Source organism: Lissotriton vulgaris, chromosome 9 (assembly GCF_964263255.1).
Source record: "Lissotriton vulgaris chromosome 9, aLisVul1.2, whole genome shotgun sequence".
NCBI lineage: Eukaryota > Metazoa > Chordata > Amphibia > Caudata > Salamandridae > Lissotriton > Lissotriton vulgaris.
The window spans coordinates 735,093,953-735,116,473 of record NC_141697.1 but is presented as its reverse complement, the minus strand read 5'-3'; the positions used below and the strand labels follow the sequence as shown (position 1 = coordinate 735,116,473).

The window sequence follows — 22,521 nt, the reverse complement described above, 5'->3', positions numbered from 1 at the left end:
CAACTACCTGTCTCTAAAAGAGCTCTCAGCGAAGTTGGCCATGCTGTTGTGTTTGGTTTCTTGTAGGCGTGTGTCTGATGTACGCGCACTGGACATATCAGCGCGCATCTTCTTCCCGGATGGGGTTACTTTTACTGTGGGCCGCCGCACAAAATCGGCGTCGCGATCTATTTCATATCCAGCTTTTCTGGACACTCCTAAGTTGTGTGTTGTGCAATGCCTAAAAGCATATGAGGATTTAACCTTAGAATTGCGCCCCCCGGGCGAGCGTCAATTGTTGATTGCCTTGCGAAAGCCACACAAAGCTGTCTCCTCCCCCACTATTGCTAGGTGGGTGCGTTGGGTCATGCAAGAAGCTGGCATCGATACGAAGCTTTTCGGAGCACACTCTACCAGAGGGGCCATGGCCTCTAAGGCGTTTGCTGTGGGTGCTCGCTTAGAGGATTTAATGCGAGCTGCAGATTGGTCCTCGGACTCAACGTTTAAGAGGTTTTATTTTAAACCTGTGGTGGATTTAGCCCAGTTGGTGGTAAGTAAGCTTTGAACTAGCATAATCTGAAGCCTCCGGTCCTCACATAGAATCGAAATTTGCCTAGCTTATGTAACGGTAAGTTTCAATTCTATTAAGGACACGGAGGCGAGGATTATCCCACCCAGAACGCACAGTGGTTTCTACCCGCCCATATGGCAGTAAGTAAAGCGTTTTCCTTTATGCAGTTATGTTATGTTGCTAGGATTTGATTTTCCTCTGTCATATTGTGCAACTCCTGTGACTCCTCGCTTACGCTGTCCTTTTTTCTGGCAGGCAACGAGGGTGCTAAACAGGATCAGTGAGACGAATGTGTAATCTGCGCGAAGAAAGAGGAAGAGAGGACTGGCTATTTAGCTATGATAGACATGGTGGAAGGACTATGGACTAGGAATACACAAGAGACTCTTGGGAGTTGTGGTTTTGGACTGTTAAAACGTTCCTTCAAATGCTTTGGGACCTAAAGCATTTTTCTTTCACTGTTTGAATATTTTTTCCTAAGCTGCTGTGGAGTTTTATGTTAATAGAGCGAAGGAAGATATAGCATAATCCTCGCCTCCGTGTCCTTAATAGAATTGAAACTTACCGTTACATAAGCTAGGCAAATTTCGATTCTCATGCACTCACCCTTTTTCCTGAACATGAGCTGCGATAGCACATGTTTTTTTACACTAAATACTCATTTATTGTCAACTAACAGAGCACATACCTACTATTCTCTACACTCCACTTTCACCTGTAGCCGTCTGAGCGAAAAACAATTTAAGGGTGGAGTCTGTGCCTATGCGCATTGGAAGAGTAAGGAAGGAGTCGCACAATATCCCGTTACTCACAGCTTCTTCGAAGAAAAACAACTTCTAATATCTGAGCCAACACTAAATAGCAGGCCTATGCAAGGCATATGAATCTACACCACTACACAGTACGAGCATATGTTTTCATGGTAAGTTAAAGTTTCTGTTCTGATGGAGGTAGAAACTTCAGTGTTGAACAGTTCGGTGACACCTTCAGAAGTCTGTGACAGGCTAGCATCTACTGTGTTTTTCTGTAGAAAACTACAGTCTCTGCTGAATACTTCTAAAAACAGATTCTTCACCTCTACAAATTCCCTGGTGTGAGACTTCGACCCACATATAAGTTCCTGCCAAGCTCTTTGACATCAGTTCCTTTTCTTTAGTACCTTCTTGCGTGGATTCGGAGCTAGCTCCTAACTTTTTATTGTCACTTGATGAGTTTTTTTCTCCACATAAGGTCTCTCCAGTGTGGAAGGGAACGCTCCTCTTTCTAAACCGACAGGTTTCAAACCAAGCAGGGACTGTGGCAAACCGATTTCTGTGACAGATCCCTATGAGGAGTGTCTCTGGTATTGAGGTTCAGGCCTCACCTGCAAGTCATGCGAGCAGTGTACCCTGATGCATCCGAGGACAATTCAGGAGAGTGAAGTCAAGCAGTACGCCACCGAACACCACAGTAAATTGCATATGACCCGCTCTTTAGCCCGGTCCCATGACAGGTTATCATCTCAGTCCAAGTCTTAGAGTAAGTCCAAGTCCAAAATGGAGTATGAGAAGTCCCAGCCTCGCCACTTTTCTTCTGAGAACCCGCTAAGACTTTAAGGTGCCCTTTGATCTTTCTCCCAGTCCCCACCGAGGAGTTCATTATACAACTGATCCAAAAGCACCCCAAATTTCCCGGGCCTTTAGCAGCCAAAACAGATTGTGTTTTTTAAAGAGGACATGCCTAGAATCTTTGGAACCCTAGTGGCTCACTCGAGCACTCTTTTGGACTCCATGAATCCACTGAGTCCCCATTTGGATTATTGAAGGTAGGTCTGTTCTCTGGATCATCAGTGTTTCCTGGACCTGCTTCGAGTTCATCCGAGACTCCAGAGCCAACTTTGCTCCTATCACTTCAAACTATGCCAATTCCAGCCACGTCAAAGCCGGCCCCAACCCCGCAGATGCCGAAGGAGGACACTGATCCCATTGTCCTGCCTGAGTCCGAACCTAATCTGCTCGATCTCCGTCGAAGTCACGTGGCACAATTCTGACTCATCCTCGTCCCAGTGCATTCTGGCTCTCATAAGATACTACCTTTGAAAAGGAGCTTCCCTCCTGTGCACCAACAATTATTTGTATCGGACATAGTCAACCACCTTTTGATGATGTTGGGGATGTATTTTCCCACATGACAATTTTTATTTGGCTCTAGAAGAGGCCAGTGGATTAGACACTTACCTGACCCAGAACGGGAGATTCCCCATGGCCCATTCATGGACTAGTCAGCCTCATTTGCTATCTGAATTAGTGAGGCAGTTTTGGACTTGCAGTTTGCTTCTGCTGGGGTGAAAACGAACATCCTCACTGAGGTTTTACAACCGGATTGACTTCATCCGAACCTTTGCATCCATTCAACGACACCCTCATGGATGCTTTTAAATTAAACCATGCTCTTGCCCATTTGTGAACAGACAGGTGGCACAACAACACATACCAGCCCGGGGGGGGGGGGGGGGGGGGGGGGTTGCTTCCTGACACAGCACCCTACTCCTGAGAGCTTGGTAGTTCAGGCACCAACTAAAAGCATTAATGCCATTTTCCCCCTTAGGGCACTCCAGACCGAGTCAAACAAAGTTGAGACACTGGAAAGGGGATGTTTTAATTTGACAGCTCACCATTAGGTAAGTCAACACCAGATGTTTGCTTGGTAGGTGCTCTTATGCATCATGGGACATGGTCACAGAGATCTTACCATCAGTCCCAGAGGTATTCTATGCCAACTTGGCACAGACTATTCAAGATAGTCAGGATACGTCCAGCATGCTGTGGGACCATTCATGAATGAGATCCATGGCTTTTCGAGTGACATCCAAGAGACAATCATGTGGATATGCCTTTTGACGGGGCTTGCCTTTTTGTCAAGAAGGCAGACTCCACCCATGAGCACTTTCAGAAAGTCAAGCCACTGCACGCTCCTACGGTCTCTCTCCCACAAGACAGTATCCCCTAAAGTTTTGCCCCTTTCGATGCATTGCTAGGGTTTCTCTTGCATAAAGCGTCCAGACCCACCATACCAACAACAGGCCCTCAGTCCTGTCTGGGTAGGGGTTCCGGCAGACAGTGTCCAGATCTGCAGGGATCATTTTAGTTTGCCCATAAGTGCACGTGGCCATCATGTGGGAAGCAGAATCAGTAATTTTCCCAACCAGTGCAAGCCATAACGACAGGTGGATCCTGCAGGTAGTCCAACGAGGCTACGCCCTGCCTATCCTTTCCATCCCACCACCTCTTCTGCTTATATCAGAGCAGTTTTCAGAGGAGCATTTGTCCATTTTGCTCAAAGAAATTCACGCTCATTTGGAGAAAGGACCTATTGAGTGTCCCACCCTCTGTGATCGGAACTAGTTGTTACTCCCATTATTTACTAGTGCCAAAAAAAGGGCAGACTCCTTTATCATTTTTAGATCTCCGACCTCTCAGTTCCTTTCTGTAGAAGGGCAATTTAAAGATGCTCATACCAGCCTAGGTTCTATCTGCCCTGAAACCAAGAGACTGGATGGTAGCTTTGGACATGCAGGATGCCTAGTTCCATGTGCCTGTCCTGTAGGCCCATAGGCGCTACCTGCGGTATCAAGGTGGGCCATGAGCATTTTCAGTTTGCTGTGCTTCCTTTCGTTCTCACAAATGCCCATCAGGTTTTCACAAAAGTGATGGTGGTTGTCGCTGCATACCTTTGAAGGTTGGGGGTGTATCAATATTTCCCTACCGCAACAACTGGCTGTGGAAGGCAGGCTCACCACTGTCAGTCGTGGACCACGGCCTGATGGTAAACCTCCTTGCATTGTTGCGGTCATAATCAATGTGCCAGAGTCACACCGGACTCTTTCGCAGAGGCTTCTGTGCATTGCTGGCCTCCTCCAAATCAAGGAGTTCAGCACATTTGGACTGTGATACTGTGTTTCTGCCTCGCTCATGTGTCTCAGTGAGTGAGGCTTTGAGGCTTTTGAGGCCTTGTGGCCTCCTGCATGTCCACCATGCCAATTGGCACATGCAGGCTCTAAAGTTGAATCTGAAGTCTGTGAATCTAGCACCAAGGGAACCTGTCAGTGATGGCTGTTCAAACGCAATTGGATCAACAGCAGATATCTCTCCTTACTTCTTCCAGATATGATGGTTGGTTGTGGAGAGACACGTTTTCACATCACCCTGTTGAAATTGGGGCTATTCGCTTTGCGTGGAAAGCCTTCCTGGCAACCATCAAGGTGATGTTGGTTTGGGTTCTCATGGACAACACCACCGTCCCATGGTGTGTGGCAACAAACTGCAGGGTGTGGCTCTCGTCTTTATGCCAGGTGGCTTTTCACTTCTGTAACCGACTAAATTGTCAGGGAATTTCCCTAATCGTGCAACACTTGGAAGAATCTTTAAACACCAGGGCAGATGCCTAGCCGATTACAAATGGCATTTACTCTCAGAAGTGTCTCAGGACGTCTTCCAACAATGGCCATAACCCCGGCTTCATCATTTCACCACTGCTTCGAATGTGCAATTTCAGCACTTTTATGCACTGGAGTTTCCCAGAACACTATCTTTCAAGACGAATTCTGCTTAGAGTAGAACACGAGGCTCTTGTATACTTTCCTGCCACTACCTTTCTTGCCCTGAGTTCTGAAGAAGATCAGGAACGACCAGGTCCAAGTCGTCCTAGTAACTCCAGATTGGACCAAGAGAGTGTGGTGTTGAAGCTCACTGTGAAAATAAAGGATAAATGACAACACTGAAATAAACAATTAGCTCTCAGCACACAAGTTTGCAAGGTTTATTGGGAACCCAATCAAAATGCAATCCGAATGCAAATAAACGTGCAGCACGGAGACCTCAGCAAAGCTTACCGAGTGCCCAATTGGTATGACAGTACAGAGACATTTTTAGGTACAAGCCTCAGAGGGTGGGTCATAACAAAATACGTAACACAGATCAGACTATGTCCTGCTGGACCAATCAGTGAGGGCCAACCCGGATGTGATACCTTCTAAGGACCCAAAAACATGCATTCTTTCCAGTTGTCTTTGGACAGCAGTTCTGAAAAACTGCATGTTCTGGCAGCTCCTTTTGGCAAAACCGGTATTCTTTTTTGTGTTATCTTTTCACCCTTGAAGATACAGGAAGGGGCTGAAACTTCCCCCTACCCTGAACCTTGGCACTTTCATGTTGCCTGTCTGCCCTGCACCTATTTCATCCCAGCCTGCTCGGCCTCTCCAATCCTCATTCCTAGAAGCCCTGTCAAATCCTTTTAACATCTCTAGGTCTCCCTTAGTTGGCTTTGTATTCATGGAAGGGACTTTCTTAGGTCTGAGAGGAGGGGCTGTTGGCTTCCTGCTACAGCTATAGCCAGTGCTACCTCTGGGAGCAGCAGCCAGTACTTCAGATGAAGTCACACCTGTTGATACCGACACAGACATGCTGTGTTGACTTAGTAACATGTCACGCATCAGAACACAGCCTACATATTTGGATACCGGCAGTACATAGTACTTCAAACTATGTGTGGCATATGTGGGCAGGTGTGTGCAAACATAGCAATCTGATATATTCAAAATTGTCACATATAGCTTTAGCATTTCAATATACTGGTTTCCTTCGTATGTATCCCACAATCTTCCTTGGTCCCCTTTATTCACATCCACCCCCATTTCAGTAATGTTCATGGTCATATTCTGTTCATAGTCTTTTGGGGATTTTGTTGGCTCAGCTCCATCACTCCCATCCCCCACTCTTCCATTAAGATGCGGTATTTCAAGTTCTGCAGAATATACTATTATCATCGTTGTTACTAGTATTGCTGGTGCCATTGAGAATGTCAAAACGTAGATCTGGTAATTCTTGCTCAGGGACTTGCTCTGGGCCCGTTGGAAAGGAAATCTCATTAAAAATTAGTCTTATTGAATGAATGAATGAAATATTATTTATATTGCGCAGCTATGCCCAATGGGCGTCAAGGCGCCTAATCCAAATAACAACTGTGAGCGGATAGAAACAGAGCCTACTGGTATGCATTGATAAAAAGCCAAGTTTTCAATGACTTCCTAAAGAGGTCAAGGGAGGGCAGTATTTTAATTTCCAGGGGGAGTGAATTCCACATCAGAGGTGCCAGTATGGAAAAAGCTTTGCTCCCCCATCTAGCCTTCTTGGCTCTGGGAATTACCAGTTGATTAAGCTCACTGGATCGTAGACATCTACTCGGAACGTATCTAGAGAGTAGCGATCCAAGGGCATCAGCCGGGCCTGCAGTTAAAGCCTTATATGTAAGGCAGAGGAGTTTAAAAGTAATCCTTGAGGGGATGGGGAGCCAGTGGAGGTTCTTCCTCGCTAAGGTCATAGATGCCAGCCAGGGCAAAGCGAGAGCAAACCGCGCTGCCGCGTTTTGTATGACCTGCAAACGCTGAAGCAGGCCCTTGTTGGCCCCGGCGTACACTGAGTTGCAGTAATCAAGCCTTGAGCCAACAAGGGCGATCACCACCTGTTTCCGTGCCTGTGGGGACAAGTAGTGTACGATTCTTTTCAAGGTCTTGATGACACCCCAACAGGTAGCCACCGTTCTGTTGACCTGAAGCTCCATGGAGAGCTGGGTGTCAAAGATGACGCCTAGGTTCCTGGCAGATTGTGTAGGTATTGGGCAGCTACCTAAAGAAGGAGGCCACCAATCATCTGACCACATGCCCTGGTCCTTGCCAAAGACCAGGACCTCTGTCTTGTCCCCGTTCAACTTTAGGGAGTTGGCAATCATCCACTCTGCAACAAGTTGCATGCAGGCCCTAAAGTTAGAAGCGGTTTCACCCACAGAGTGGGTCAGGGATACCATAATCTGCGTGTCGTCGGCATACGACACTACCTCCATCCCCTGAGATCTTACTAGTCTTGCAAGGGGGGCCACGTAGATGTTGAACAGGGTCGGACTCAATGCCGACCCCTGTGGCACCCCACATTGCAAAGACTTAACAGGGGAGAGGTATTCACCTAGCATGACACGCTGCTCTCATTGGTGAAGAAAGGAGCTCAGGAGACTGAGTGCCGGTCCTTCTACCCCTGCCTCCCTTAACCTAGATGTTAAAGTAAGGGGAGACAGGGTATCGAATGCTGCTGAAAGATCTAGCAGCACCAGTACGGTGGTTAGACCCAAATCCACTTTTCTGCGGATGTTGTCCATGACTTTGGTCAAAGCAGACTCCGTGCTATGCAGCTTTCTGAAGCCATGTTGGGACCCGTCCAAGAAACCAGAGGTATCGAGGAAGTTTGAAAGATGGAAATTCAAATGGGTCTCCAACATCTTAGCAGGGGCCGGCAGCAGAGAGATGGGTCTAAAGTTCTTCAGTACTCCAGGGTCCAAGGTGATCTTTTTCAGCAGCGGCTTTACAATGGCTTTCTTCCAAAGTGACGGAAAGATGCCCTGTTCCAAGGCTCCATTCATTACTTCCAGCATCGAAGGAAGAATGATCTCTCTGCAGTTCTTCAGTACTTTCAGAGGAACTGGATCAAGTGGGGATGACTATTTAGTTTTGTCCAACAAGCTATTAAGATCCTCTAGCGAAAGGGCAGGGAAATGTTCAAGGGACTGAGAGGAATCTTTAGTCCAAGCTTCCAGTCGTTTAATTTGGGAGAAATCCTCAGAACTAAGCGAGTTCCCCTGCGACTTTAGAGCTATGTAGATATCATCTATCTTTTTGTAAAAAAAGTCTGATATATCATTACATAGCTCCTGGGAAGCGACTACAGGATCAGGGACCTGGAGAGAGCACAAAGAGTCTACTATTTTAAAGAGCTCTTTGGAGGATGTTAAAGAACAGGTTAAGTTGGAAAAATAGTTCTGTTTTTCCTTAATGACTCTCTTTTTGTACTCTCGTAGTAGGCTCTTATAGCCTTCTCTATCCTTGAGATCCCAGGATTTACGCCACCTACGTTCCTTCTGTCTGCATGTTTGTCTGAGAAGCCTCAGATCGTCGGAAAACCAGGGGGCAGTTGGCTTCTGTCTAGCTGCAGGTTTCAGGGAAGGAGGAGCTAGTTCGTCAGCGGCTCTGGTGATGGCATCAGTGAGTTCTTGGGCCGACTCATCCACCTTCCGCTGAGTTGAAATATGGGCGTTGAGAATAAAAGGGGCCACAGCCTCCTTAGTAAAGTTTTTGAAGCTCCTTTTAAATTGTTTTTTACCAGAGCCCACGATGACAACGGGGCAGGGAATGTCTAGAGACAGCGGGACTGCTAGATGGTCAGACCAGGTAATTGGGACCGGTATACCAACCTCTAGTCTAGAGTCGTTGGAAAAAATCCCGTCAAGGATATGCCCCGCCTTGTGGGTCGGGTGGAGAACTCGTTGGACAAAGTCACATGCCTCCAAAGAATTAAGCAAAGAGCAGGTATCTTTCGAAGTAGAATCCTCTAAGTGAAAATTAATGTCGCCCAAAATAGTGAGATGAGGCCTGCCAAAATAAGGTTCCAAAATTCTAAAAAGTTCTGAGCAAAAGTTAGCTCTAGACCCGGGGGGCCTATAAAGTAGTATACCAGAAAAGGAACTCACCGGGGTATGCACAATACAAAAGTATAGCGCCTCAAAAGGATCCGTAGAGACCGATAAGGGTTTTATGGTACATGAGAGAGTAGATTTAAAAAGGATGGCTATTCCACCCCCTCTACAGCGTTCTCTGTCTAACCTTAGGAAGGTGTATCCTTCAGGTATGGCCAAAAGCAGATCATGGCCAGAGGACTCAGAAGCCCACGTTTCTGTAACAAAGATCCAGTCAGGATTCCTTGAACTGACAAAATCGTGAAATTCAATCCCATGTTTGATCAATGAACGCGCATTGATCAAAAATCCCTGTTTGGATTGGGAGATATGGCTGGCCGGCGCAGAAGAGATTGAATGAATACGGGCCTGAGTAGAGCAGGCAAAAGAAACGTTACAAGAGGGACACACGCGGGCCCGACACAATACCTCGGGTCTAAGCCGATAATGGCAGCAGAGCGCAGGGGGTCTCAGGGATAGAAGGGTGCTATATAAGTCCTCCCGGGAAGGGGGCGCGTAAACGCCAGGAGTCCCAGGGTCCAGCCCGTCCTGCAGCGCGTCCTCAGCGCGGACGGGCGCAGACGGGCTGAACTCTGGCGTAACTCCGGCGTCATTCTGGCGTCCCCGCAGCGCGTAACCGCTGCGCGTCAGCATGACTGGCTTAAATACACGCCTAGCGTCCTTCTGACGACTAGAGCGTCAAGCCTACCTGCTTGCGCCGAAAAGCGGCACCGAGTACTTCCAAAATGGCGCTCCTGAAGTGCCAATTACGCGATGATGCGGACCCGCCCAACAGCGGTGTGGTTCCCGTAAGTTAGAGTGCAGGTGAGGGCCAGGCGCGTTTTAAAAACAGGGGAAATGCACAAAATCCAGATGAAATACAAAACGAGGTAATTTAAAAGCACACAGCAGCTCTGGTCCTACAGCGCGCACAACGCGTGCAACAGTCGAGATAACAGCTGACAAGGGTGAGCCTAACGTTTACGTGGCTTAAATACACGCCTAGCGTCCTTCTGACGACTAGAGCGTCAAGCCTACCTGCTCGCGCCGAAAAGCGGCACCGAGTACTTCCAAAATGGCGCTCCTGAAGTGCCAATTACGCGATGATGCGGACCCGCCCAACAGCGGTGTGGTTCCCGTAAGTTAGAGTGCAGGTGAGGGCCAGGCGCGTTTTAAAAACAGGGGAAATGCACAAAATCCAAATGAAATACAAAACGAGGTAATTTAAAAGCACACAGCAGCTCTGGTCCTACAGCGCGCACAGCGCGTGCAACAGTCGAGATAACAGCTGACAAGGGTGAGCCTAACGTTTACGTGGCTTAAATACCCGCCTAGCGTCCTTCTGACGACTAGAGCGTCAAGCCTACCTGCTCGCGCCGAAAAGCGGCACCGAGTACTTCCAAAATGGCGCTCCTGAAGTGCCAATTACGCGATGATGCGGACCCGCCCAACAGCGGTGTGGTTCCCGTAAGTTAGAGTGCAGGTGAGGGCCAGGCGCGTTTTAAAAACAGGGGAAATGCACAAAATCCAAATGAAATACAAAACGAGGTAATTTAAAAGCACACAGCAGCTCTGGTCCTACAGCGCGCACAGCGCGTGCAACAGTCGAGATAACAGCTGACAAGCGCAAGCGCACTGAGCAATAGTGGCCTTGGGATAAGTAATGTTAATGTTGCACTTATGTCTCTACCCGGACACAAAATGGTTAATTGTATCCTGGACCGTTGTCCGCAGGCTTGTATTGACACAGATCGAAGTCTATCAGTCCTGAGCCCTTGCATTTAGGCAGCAGTTTAATCATTAATTTCTTTCTATAGCTTTCTGTTTGTTGGAGCGAAGGTTATATTCTCGGCGAGGCCCTGCTGTCGGTACCAGCGTTGGTGGGATCCGTCCTTCGTTCACAGGGGTCGCTTTTTTCGTGTTTGTCGCGTGGATCCACAAAGTTAGACTGTCACATTTCACTGCTGTAGCCATCGTGAGAATGACCTGCATGGGCCCCCTCATCTGGGCTGCAAGCAATTCCTCCGTGTGTGGGCCTTCACCCAGATCCAATCCCCAGGTTGTAAATCATGGGCTGGTGGAGTTGCGGCTTCTGGAAGGGACTTCAGCACCTGACAATGGAGGTAACCTAAAATGTCTGTTAATTTCTTACAGTAACACAATAATAGGTCGTCAGTTACTGACAGTGGGGCTGTTGACATATGTCCTGGAATGGGCATCGGTCTACCAAACACTGTCGTGTGGGCTCAGCTTCGTTACTCTGTCTGGTGTACATCTCATTGCTAGTAGTGCTAAGGGCAGTGCATCTACCCAGGAGAGGTATGTTGACGCACACATTTTAGCTATCTTGTTTTTCAACACCCCATTCTTCCTCTCAACAGCGCCTGCTGCTGGTGGATGATAAGCACAATGCAATTTGTGTTATTGCAAGCCCCTTACATATTCCCTTTATGACATTGGAAATAAATGCAGGTCCATTGTCTGACGCAAGGAGGGAGGGTACCCCAAACCTTGGCAGTAGTTACTTCAGTAGGCACTTGGCCACGCTCTGTGCATCACAATATTTGGTGGGGTAGGCCTCTGTCCATTTGCTAAACATACAGACCACAACCAAAACATACCTTTATGTCTGGGTGGGGGGCATGTCTATAAAATCAAGCTGAAGGCTTTCAAATGGCCCATGATGAGGGGGGGAGTGGCCAGGTGCAGTTGGTGTACCTTTTCCGGTGTTGTATTGGGCACAGACAGAGCATTGCTTGCAAAGCCTTTCTGCTGTCTGGCGAAATTTTGAGTTCTACCAACATTGAGAAAACAATCTGATCATACCATCACTCCCAAATGTGAAGGCCCATGGAACAGTCTGCTCATTGAAGGGAGCATGGTGGAAGACAAACATATCCTGCCATTAGGCCCTGTCCATAGCCCCTACTTTGTTTGTGTGCAACCCTGTTGCACCCACTCCTCCTTTTCCTGGTTGGCCGCACTCATCTGAATATGTATTGGGTCAAAATGTAATGAACCACTATCCTCTCTGGTGTCTGTCCTGCTGTCTACTAATTGTACCATTGTTAGCTGGCAGCCTGTAAGCGCTATTCTCTTCGCTTCTTGGTCAACTAAAGCATTGCCTCTGGAAATGGGGTCTTTTGATGAGGTGTGGGCAGCACATTTTATGATAGCCACTTTGAAAGGTAGTAGCAGAGCTTGGAGAAGGTCACAAATCAATTGTGCATGCTGTATCTGCTGGCCTGCTGATGTAAGGAACCCCCTCATTGACCACAGCTGGTCAAAGTCATGGACCACCTCAAAGGCATACTGGCTGTCCGTGTATATATTCACTTTCTTCCCTTCAGCCCACGCACCTGTCTTGTAAGTGCCACGAGTTTGGCTGCCTGTGCACTCTTTGCTGCTGTCAGTCTTACCCCTTCCAATAATTTAGTAGCTGTGCCCACTGCATAGGATGCTTGTAGTACTCCTGTGTCATCCCTTAGGCACAACCCATCTACAAACAAATCTCCTTGAGCATCTGGGAGTGGTGTATCTTTAAGGTCTGGGGGTATCTTAGTGTGCTTATATATGGCCAAGGCACAATCATGAAAGGAATCATCTGAATCAAAATCCTCCAGCTCATGTTCAGTTGGTAGCAAACACGCAGGGTTCAGAGTTGTACATCTCTTGATGATAATGTGTGGTGTCAAGAGTACCAACTCATACCTGGTGAGGCGTGCATTTGTGAAATACTGTGTCTTAGTGGATGTGAGAAGTGTGTCCACTGCATGTGGAACGTGTAGGACTAGTGTGTGTCCTAACACTAAGTTGTCTGACTGTTCCACGGCAAGTGCTGCAGCTGCCACTGCTTTCAGGCACGGTGGGAGCCCTGAGGCCACTGGGTCTAGCGTGGCAGAGTAATAGGCCATTGGGCTGGAGAACGCTCCATGTTTCTGAGCCAAGGCCCCCATTGAGCAACCTCCCTTCTCGTGACAAAACTTGTGAAAATCCTTGCTATAGTCCGGTATGCCTAGTGCTGGCGCTTCCCTCAATCCTCTTTTCAGCTCATTGAAGGCTTTCTCACATTCTTGTGACCATGGTAGAATGTCAGGTATGTCTTTGTGTGTCAGTGCCTGTAAGAGTTTTGCAATGAGAGAGAAATTTGGTATCCAGTGACTACAGTACCCTGCAACCCCTAAGAATGCCCTAACCTCCTTCTGAAGTGCGGGTCTGGGAAAATGGGTGATTGTCGAAATTTTGTCTGGCAGCAGTTTTCTTGTTCTTCTGCTAACTCATGGCCTAGGTACTTCACAGAGGTGAGGCAAAACTGTAACTTCTTTGGGGAGACTTTGTATCCCTTTAGTGCTAAGTGGCACAGAACAGCGATGGTGTCTTTTACACAAGCTTCCCTCAAAGGCAAGGCCGATAGTAAATTGACAATATACTGGATAAGCGTAGATCCCTCCTTAAGTTCCAGGGAGTCTAAATCTGTTTTTAAGGAATGTGTGAAGCTGGAGGGTGACTCTGTATAGCCCTGCACGAGCCTTGTCCAACAAAATCTCTTCTGTCTAAAGCTAAAGGAGAAAAAATGTTAGCTGTCCGGGTGCAAGGGGATGGTAAAGAAGGCGGAGCTAAGATCCATCACTGTGAAGGTGGTGGCTGTCACTGGGATGTTGGATAATATTGTTGCTGGTACTAGTTGTACTTGTTGTGATGTGATTTCCTAAAGGTGTAATCCATGTGTTCCCTCCCAAACAGCCTATGAAGCCATACTGGGAACTCAATTTGGTCCTTACGTTTTTATGTGCACCCCTTTGCAACCATTGCATCAGCTGTGCTGTACGTCTCCTGACCCTGAAGACGATCTTTCTCATTATGATAACTTCTATTCGTCCGGAAAGAAACTGATGTCTGCGTGCTTGGGTGGCGCTACATGCAGATCCAAACGGCACTTAAACAGCAAAGTGTATAAGACTCTGAGCCGCACAATGCCACCTACTCGCACACAGAGGCTACGCTGAAAAATCTTCCGGCTCCAGCCTAGCTCCTGGGAATATAGTAAACATGAGGAATCTGCGGTTAGATAGGGTATCAATCAGAAAGAGTGAAGGTAAGTAACTTCTTTATAATTGGAAGCAAAGCACATTGCAGCATATTGTTGTAGAAATGTGCTGAATTGTTAAAATACTATGAAACCCTGCTATAAATGCAGAGGAAAAGAATAGAAACGTGCCTGTCGGGTCAAAGGTGCACTTGCAGTGTTCCCCATACACTGTAGCTGTACGTAAACCAGTAACTTTCATTAATGTGCAGGCAGGGTACCTACTGGCAGATTGCCTCACAGACTTAAGTTTATTTTCCCAATTGTGCTACCTGGACCTCTGAAGCATTCAATGTTTTTTTCAGCCCTCTTTGTCTGAGATTTTTTCCTCAGAAATGTATTTCTAACAACTTTACTGAATGTCTTACAAAGACTTCACAGTTTTCATCTGTTTCAACACCTTCAGAAAATATGGCTTCAAACTGCCTTTACTTCTTTTCAAGTGCCCCTCCTGTGGGAAATGTAAGGCTGTTTCTGACTCGCATGACCTGTGTGTGGTCTGTTTACCTTCCTCTCACTTGGTCAATGACTGTCTATTCTGCCAGAAAATGACAAAGGGGCTTTAAGTACAGAGAAGGTATTTGCCTGATAAAAAAAATTAGAAGACCTCCAGGCTGAGATTTCTCCTTGAAATTGACAACCAAAGATCTCCTTAAGGTTGCAAGTGCATGTAGTTAATGGCTTCTCAGGGAGGTAATGTGTGTGTATGTGTGTGGGGGGGGGGGGGAGCAAAGATTCAGAACTGTTTGGTCAACCAATAGATTCAATAAATCATGGTCCAGCAAGTGCTTGTGTTCTTAGAAAAGGAAGTACTTTTAATACCACAGCTGTGAGAAAAACTAGGGCATCGAACAGTCTTGAAAGTTAAACAATCTTGACCCTGTGCTTAAATGGAAATGCTGCACCCACCCTGGTACCCTCTTCTCCGCTCTATGGTGCTGCCCCAGCGCCCGGTCCCCTTATAGGGTTGTCCTCTCCTGTAAGTCGAGTTTGCCTTAATTAGATACATGTGCATGTATCACTAAGTGGTTCAACTAGGGCAACTGGTAGATCAGTTTGTATAATTATTTAGCCCAAAAGGGTCTTACTGATCTGTATACCACCTTATTGGCGTTTGGCTTTTTTCAGTTGTGCAGTTTTTCAGCCTTTGGAGGTTGTGCCTAGTAGTGACAGCACCAGTCCACTCTCTGTAGAAGTGCTGGTTAGCACAGGTTATGCAGTTGTCCTGTTTCCTGCAGTTCACCACAAGAACAACGCTCTGGTAGACCGGACGACCCCTCACAGCATACGCCGAACCCGGGGACAGGCCCACTGGATGTTTGCTTCTTCAAGGCCTCCCACAAACCTGGGGCACAGCTGGGTCTCCTCCTCGACAGCCTCTCCTCCCGCAGCGCTTGACACTCTCCTCCCCTTTCTCAGCAGGCAGGCCAATAGACACTAGGCAATACCACAGGTTCTCTGGCAAGGTGCAGATGAATTGTGAAAACTCTGCACTTAGCGGTTATCTACCTCCTTGAAGTAGCATTCGGGCCAGACCAAACAATAGGACTTGCCTAGCATCTTCAGGCTCACCCACTCTCCCCCACCGTCTAAGAAATGGCAGTGCTCAGAAAATCTAAATGACATTCACTTAGTAAAAGGTCCTTCGAATTTTCAAGAGCAGTCTTGTCCCATCGTCCCTCACTTCAGTGTCCTCGTCTCCGTCCTCTGGCTTCTGGAAAGCAAGCAGTACACTTCCTCTGTCTGGGGAAGGCAGTAGGCGTCGGCCTTCTTGCACCACGCTAGACCAGAGGAAATCCAGAATGGATCCCACTGGTCCCAGTAAACATATACATATTGTACACAGTCTCACAGGGTATGTGCCGAATTTTATACACTCAAGCTCATTAATTTTGAGTCATCAAATTGCCTGGGGTAGCAGAAATAACATCCTATTCTTTGACCTTAATGACATCACAGGAAGGGACATCCTATGAACTTTCACCCTGAAACTTATCATGAAGTGATATCACATGATCTGAACCGGACATCACAATAATTTACATTGTTGAACTTCTGTAAGAACTGCATGATTAATATAACACAGCAAAGACAAATGTTTGTTAGGTTCTGCCTTTAATAGGATGCCACAATGATGTGCGAGTGGAAAATTACTCATTTCTGTTTGCCACTACTCAGAACAGTACTGGGAACCTAAATTATGTATGCCACAGTCGTGATTTAATTTATGTGTTCCCCTTGTTTAAACCGCACTGAGGAAAGTCGTGATAAATCGAAGATTCGAAAAAACAATACAACTTTCGTCCACTTGTATTACTTGATATTGACCACATATCGAAATATGATCTATAGTTTTAGCTGAAATTATTCCTTATTTGTAATGCTCTATTATTTAGTATAATTGCAAGTCCTTATCACGAGTACGAAGCACAGAGGTGAAGTTTGTTATTCAAACACATCAATATTTAATGTATTCACAGTAATGAATATATCAATAATTAGTTGAAACATGCGTTTGTTTTCTAGTTTGTTTTTTATTGAAACTGAAGAGTGGGAGCACATTTACACTACTGCTGGGTCTGGTGGCTTAGTGGACCAATGTGTCCATTGTAGAGGCCTGTGTTTGACCTCATGATCACAGTTTCAAATCCCGGCGGGTCCAATCAGCCTTTTATCCTACTGAGGTCGATAAAATTAGGACCATTGCATTGGGTAACAATAAACATCTATTATTAAGCATCAAGATACTCTTCTGGGTGAACGTGCGCTTTACAAATACATGTGTACGCTTCTGAATTGGAAGTTGCAGAAAGTATACAGTGCTCATCAAGGCACTGTTTATCTTCTGTTTTTGCAGTCGCAGCTGGTGATCTTTAAAAGTGGTGAGGCCTAATACTAGCCCTGAATAGCAGGGTGTGTGTCTGACCTCTTATAAGAAGGGATTGGGAGGGGTCGGTGTTTATGGAACATTTCTCCTACCTGAACGTTTAGAAATAAATGGGACAATGAAGTGCATTTAAAGCACAATTTTCACATAGATTTGACTTACAAAGCCATAAAGTTCACTCATTGAATATTAAAATCCTTTCATGGTATGCCAAGCCAATGAAACTTGATGCTCCCAGGAGTTACCCCCATTTTTCAGAATTTGAGTGTGGTATGAAAATGTAGGGTGGTATGAACAACCTGGGTCTGAATGTGTCTGAGGAGATTTAGGAAGGAATTATAGAAAATGCGGCTGTTGATGTATGCAAGGGTGTGGTGTGGTGGGGTGGCAGTGGTGAAGGAGAACGCGTAGTGGCCGTGGGGGTGAGACTATGGTGAGCTACTGACAATGTCCCTAACCCAGTTAGGGCCAAGAGGGGTAAAAGGCTCAATGGATAAGGCCACCCCAAAGATCAACTTCCATTTCTTAGGGATGTGTGTGTGGGCGAACTCAAGACTAGGAGACTTGAGAAGCTTCCTGTGGAGGAGTCGATGTACATCTTCCTTCTGTCGAGGAAAAGCTGGATCTACCCCTTAGTGGTGTATGATCTCAGCGTCGATGGTTCTGTCTATGCCGCTCTCAAGGCCTATCTAGGCTTTCCTTTTCAAGACCATAATTTGCTCTGAAGCTAAGTCTCAGTTCCTAGGGAACATTGTAGGCTGGCGTGGCTCGCACCCTTAATTGGAGCATAATTTTGCATTGAAGAAGGCTAGTGTGGTTGAGCAGTGACCGGGGGTGGAGCCAGACCTGAAGGGCTGGTGTCTTTTCAGGCTGGAGTAGGGGGCTTGATGCCAGACTCCCTAAGGAGCGGTGCTTGGTCGCAGGGCGCTTTGGAGGTTGAGATGGCTATTGCATCTAAGGCTGGACTAGGGCCCTAGGTGTCGATCTGCTATTTGGTCAGGAGTGCTGCTAGGATAAGTTATTGATATCTTCTTGTATGACATTGGAGACTTCAGAGGTCGCCACACCACCTCTGTGCACTTGCCTTCTTGGGTGGCTGGATGGCCAGACGGTCCTTCATCCTCTTGGGCATCGAACAGATGGCCCGAAGATGCAAGAGTTTCAGTGGAGGTTCAGTGTTGTAATATGCTCAGCACTTATTTCTTTGATGCCAGAGTGTTTTTTTACAGTGGAAAACCCAGTAGGCCTTGCAGAAAGCATCTTCGTTTTTCTGTGACAGGCAGTTTACACATGCTGTGTTGGTCTGATTAGGACTTCTCGGCATTGCACCCAGAGCAGATTTGAAAAGGTTCCATAACAACGCCTTGCATTCATTTTCTGGAATACGAGAGCCAACGCTTGTTTATGGTGGGCGTATCCGGTCATGATGTGTCTAGAAGTCTGGTGCGGTGCATCCAAAGGAAATCGGCCGTTATTTAAGAGTCGTCCAACTGGGTGAAGGGCAGGCAGACTGTTTTCAAAGTTGCTGAGTTCAAAAAATCGAAGGCTGGTCCAGAAGAATCTGGAGAATTGGTCTGTCCAGAGCTGGCACTCAAGCATCCAAACTGATGTCAGAAGAAAACAATCTGAAGTGGAGACTTTGCCTTGGTGCATTATGGACTAAAGAAAGAGTCACAACTCAAGAAAAACAAGTTGCAAACTTCCGGGCACAACACTGGATGGCAGGAGTAATGCACAGCATGATAATCTATAGCACAGCACCATAGGAACAGATTATGATGTAAGTAGCATTTTCCTTATTGTCTTTTACACACACAACAATTTTCATCCCGCTTTTTGTTACCATGTTTATTTTTATAGAGCCTGTTAAAAAATTCTGATTATTAATTTACAATTACCGTCATGAAGCGAGGCAATTTTGCAAATTATGTGTTGTCATGTGCTTAAGTATGAATGTTAACCACATCTTAATATAGATATGGAAACCAAACCAAAGTTAGGAACAAGAAAGTATCAAATTAAATGAAACTATGCAGTAGAACTGATATTAGGGAGACTTGAAATAGTTTGTGTAATATGTCAAAACTGATTTTTGATCATTTTTTGTGTTGGGTGATGTGCGGCGTAAACAGGTACGTTTTTACTTGTGATAATAAATGAAACATATGAAAAATAAAATGCCATTGTTAAGGAATATTGAACACTTGCTACATAACTAAATTGATAAAGCCCAAGCCAAAAATAATACTAATCTGTTTGCTTGTCATGGTTCCTGAACAAATTGTGAGAACAATATTCAGATGTTTTTGTTTGAAGATATGATGTGGTGTAGTTACGCCTGAAATATTTTGCTTTTTCTTCCAGGCTTTATCACAGAGAGACCCACCCCACAACAATTTCTTCTTCTTCGATGGATTACAAGGCAGCGGAATTGTTGATTGCTTGGGGACCAAATAGAAGACTGATGTTGCCATAATTCGAAAACACATTTAGTGTGGAAACGGACTAACAAATGTTTTAATCCCAATATTCTCACTCAGAGGGCAGTGGTTGCTCTGTTAACCTGCAACTGAATTCCATGAAAAATACCTGGGGCACACACACATAACCCCTTAGATTCTTCACCAACGAGGAAGTGGGAGCATTGCTTTATTTCGGAAGCTCATTCATTCCGCATCAGCCTAATCACCGACCAGTGATGATTAATGATTGATGCGTGTGCCTTCTTTAAGCTGCCATCTTGTGTAAGGCCTGGATTGATATGTTCTTTCTTACGGTTTGGTCACCTATATGTCTTTCCTTATCTGTAGGTTAAAATCTGTGTAGACTTCTTATTTGACTAGCGTCTGAAACATTTGATGTTCTTCATAGACTTGTTGGATAATTGAAGTGTCTGACGATAACCCCTTAATGCTGGGACCCAGTGGATGGCAAAACTACAATTTTTCTGCCCTTCTTCTAAATCTTTGTAAAGGATTACGTTGACACGTAAGACAACCAGTTTCCACACCTGTAGTCAGTTGCCATAATTCATTTTTTGCCTTGAGCCTTCAATTGTCTTGCTGCAGCTGCACTGTCTTTCTGCCTCATTGACGGTCTGTATCATCTTTTGGGCATTCCATAGTTAATTTTGGCCGCTACTCACGGTCGCTATGGGGATGTTTACCTTGTTAATTCCTTAATCCATTTTGGATTAGGCATAAAAACAGGGAAGTTAGTAGTGTTGTTTCTTTTTGCCTTTCGTATGCTGTGTGAACTGGGCGGTGTTCGTTTTTTCTGCATTGCTTTGGCAAGTGCCACCACACCCTTTTATGGAAGGAGTATTTTTATGGTTAACCAGGCATATCGATGTGGCTTTTTGCTTGGTCTGCAAACTAGTAAATTGTACTTTTAGAGTACAAATGGCATTCGATACCTGAAACTAGTTAATTTTACACCAAGCCACCTGATCAAATGGAGTTTGTCCTAGGTCGCCTTAGTCTAACTCTACTGTTATGGTGAGTGCCTCATTTACACTTTGCAGATTCTCTTGAATAAAACCGTACAGGGAAAGATTGTTTAAGGCATAGTAATTTTCTTGTCATTAAAACCCATTTTCGATTGTTAGCCTTAATTAAATTCCTCACTCGGCCAAAGTAGTACCTCACATGCTTTAATATTTATGTCTCAGTCCTTGTGAAATACCTTTATGGTTCATAATTTAATATTCCATTCTAACCTATAAACTAATATTTCGAGATATCAATCATTGGAATGCTTCTTGCACTAAAGTGATCTTACTTTTCTGCAGAGAACATGGAAATCCAAGCATTTTTTAATTCGAAACTCAAAGGTGAATTTCTCTTTCCTGGTCTCCTAGCTTTAAAATCTAAGTTTGCATACAGCTTTTTTTTAAAGCAGAAGCATCACAGTGGCTTCAGAACCTGTATTGATTTTTACAACTACATTTACTACAATTTAAGAAAATTAACTCTTTGAAAGTCCATAGTGTAGACCTTCTAGTAGAAACCATATGGCCCTTTGTAGGTACAATAATGCAATGTAAATCCTGAAAATTCTTCTGTGCCCTATTGTTAGTTTTCTGACCTTATACTTTACCTGGTTGCCTGCAAACCATCATACCATTCGTGGTAGCAGTTTCGCTATAGTTTGTCGCCCAAGGTGTAGCCTGCAAGAATAATAGGAACCTTTTCTCTAAAGAAAAAAAATGTGGTTCGACCCACAAACTTTTACAAAGCCACAGTGATGTTAGTGAGATAAAACTGTCATTATATTCCATTTGTTAGTCTGAAAATTAAGCCTATCTTTGCTTCTAGCCAGGTTATGAAGTTTCTGTTACATGAAATTGAAGCATTCTGTTGCATACTTTTGTGAGATTAACTAAATGTGATCTTGATTTTGTTAAGAATGCTTATGGGCGCCGAAATGCAGTTATTTTTACCAAACATTATTTTCTCTACACAGCCAGTCTGTGCCATTAATTAGTCGTAATGGAAGGTGGTACCATGTGAGTGGCTATGGCGGAAATGTACATCCTCGTAGGTCATGACTTAAGGTTTTGGTTGTTAACTACTTCGAATACAGTTTGTGTAATTTTTTTATCTGTTAGTTAAAACAGTTGTACTGGATGGATTTTGACATGCATTCTAAAGTTGTTTTTCTCAAAATAAATGATACATTTCTTTGTTTTGAGACATTTTCTTTGAGATCAAACTCATCAGTTCTAGCCTGAGCATCAGATAAGCCATTGCAAAATATTACATGCAGTTTTCTATTACATTACCATATATAATATTTACGGTTAATCGAAATCCTGCAGTACTTTTCACAGCAATTATGCTTTTTTAAAGGCAACTTGTTCATCTGTCTGTCTGTCTGTCTATCTATCTATCTATCTAAACTTAAAATGGTTAAAAGCAGTTAAAGTTGAGAAATAAAACCAAACCCCCTCAATCAATCAGTCGTTTGTTAAGCGCACTACATACCCGCAAAAGTCTCAAGGCGTTGGGGGGGCGGTGGGGGGGTGGCGCTACTGATCGAACAGCCAGGTCTTTAGTATCCTCCTGAAGGTCAGCAGGTCTTGGGTCTGTCGTAGGGGAAGGTGTTCCTTGTCTTGGAGGCGAGGTGGGAGAAGGATCTCCCGCCAATGGTTGTTCTTCGGATGCGCGGGACGGTGGGGAGTGAGGGGTCGGCGGAGCGTAGCTGATGGTTGGGGGTGTAGAAGGAGAGCCGTTTGTTGAGGTAGGCTGGGCGGGTCTTGTGGAGTGCCTTGTGTGCGTGGATGAGGAGCTTGATGGATATCCTCTTGTTGACTGGGAGCCAGTGCAGGCTTCTCAGGTGGGGGGTGATGTGGCTGTGTCGTGGTACATCGAGGATCAGTCGTGCCGAGGCGTTTTGGATGTGTTGTAGTCGATTGATGAGCTTGGTCGGGGCTCCCGCGTAGAGGGCGTTTCCGTAGTCGAG

General features: G+C 45.5%; 1 protein-coding gene across 1 annotated transcript in view; it reads left to right on the top strand.

Moving 5' to 3' along the window:
• Positions 1-21,743, top strand: part of SAE1 (SUMO1 activating enzyme subunit 1) — a 372,093-nt gene extending 350,350 nt beyond the window's left edge. The window contains exon 9 of the mRNA XM_086938482.1: positions 19,423-21,743. Coding sequence (XP_086794608.1) covers positions 19,423-19,515 — 93 coding nt within the window. The 3' untranslated portion in view covers positions 19,516-21,743. The remainder of the gene's footprint in view (positions 1-19,422) is intronic.
• Positions 21,744-22,521: the final 778 nt, after the last annotated feature.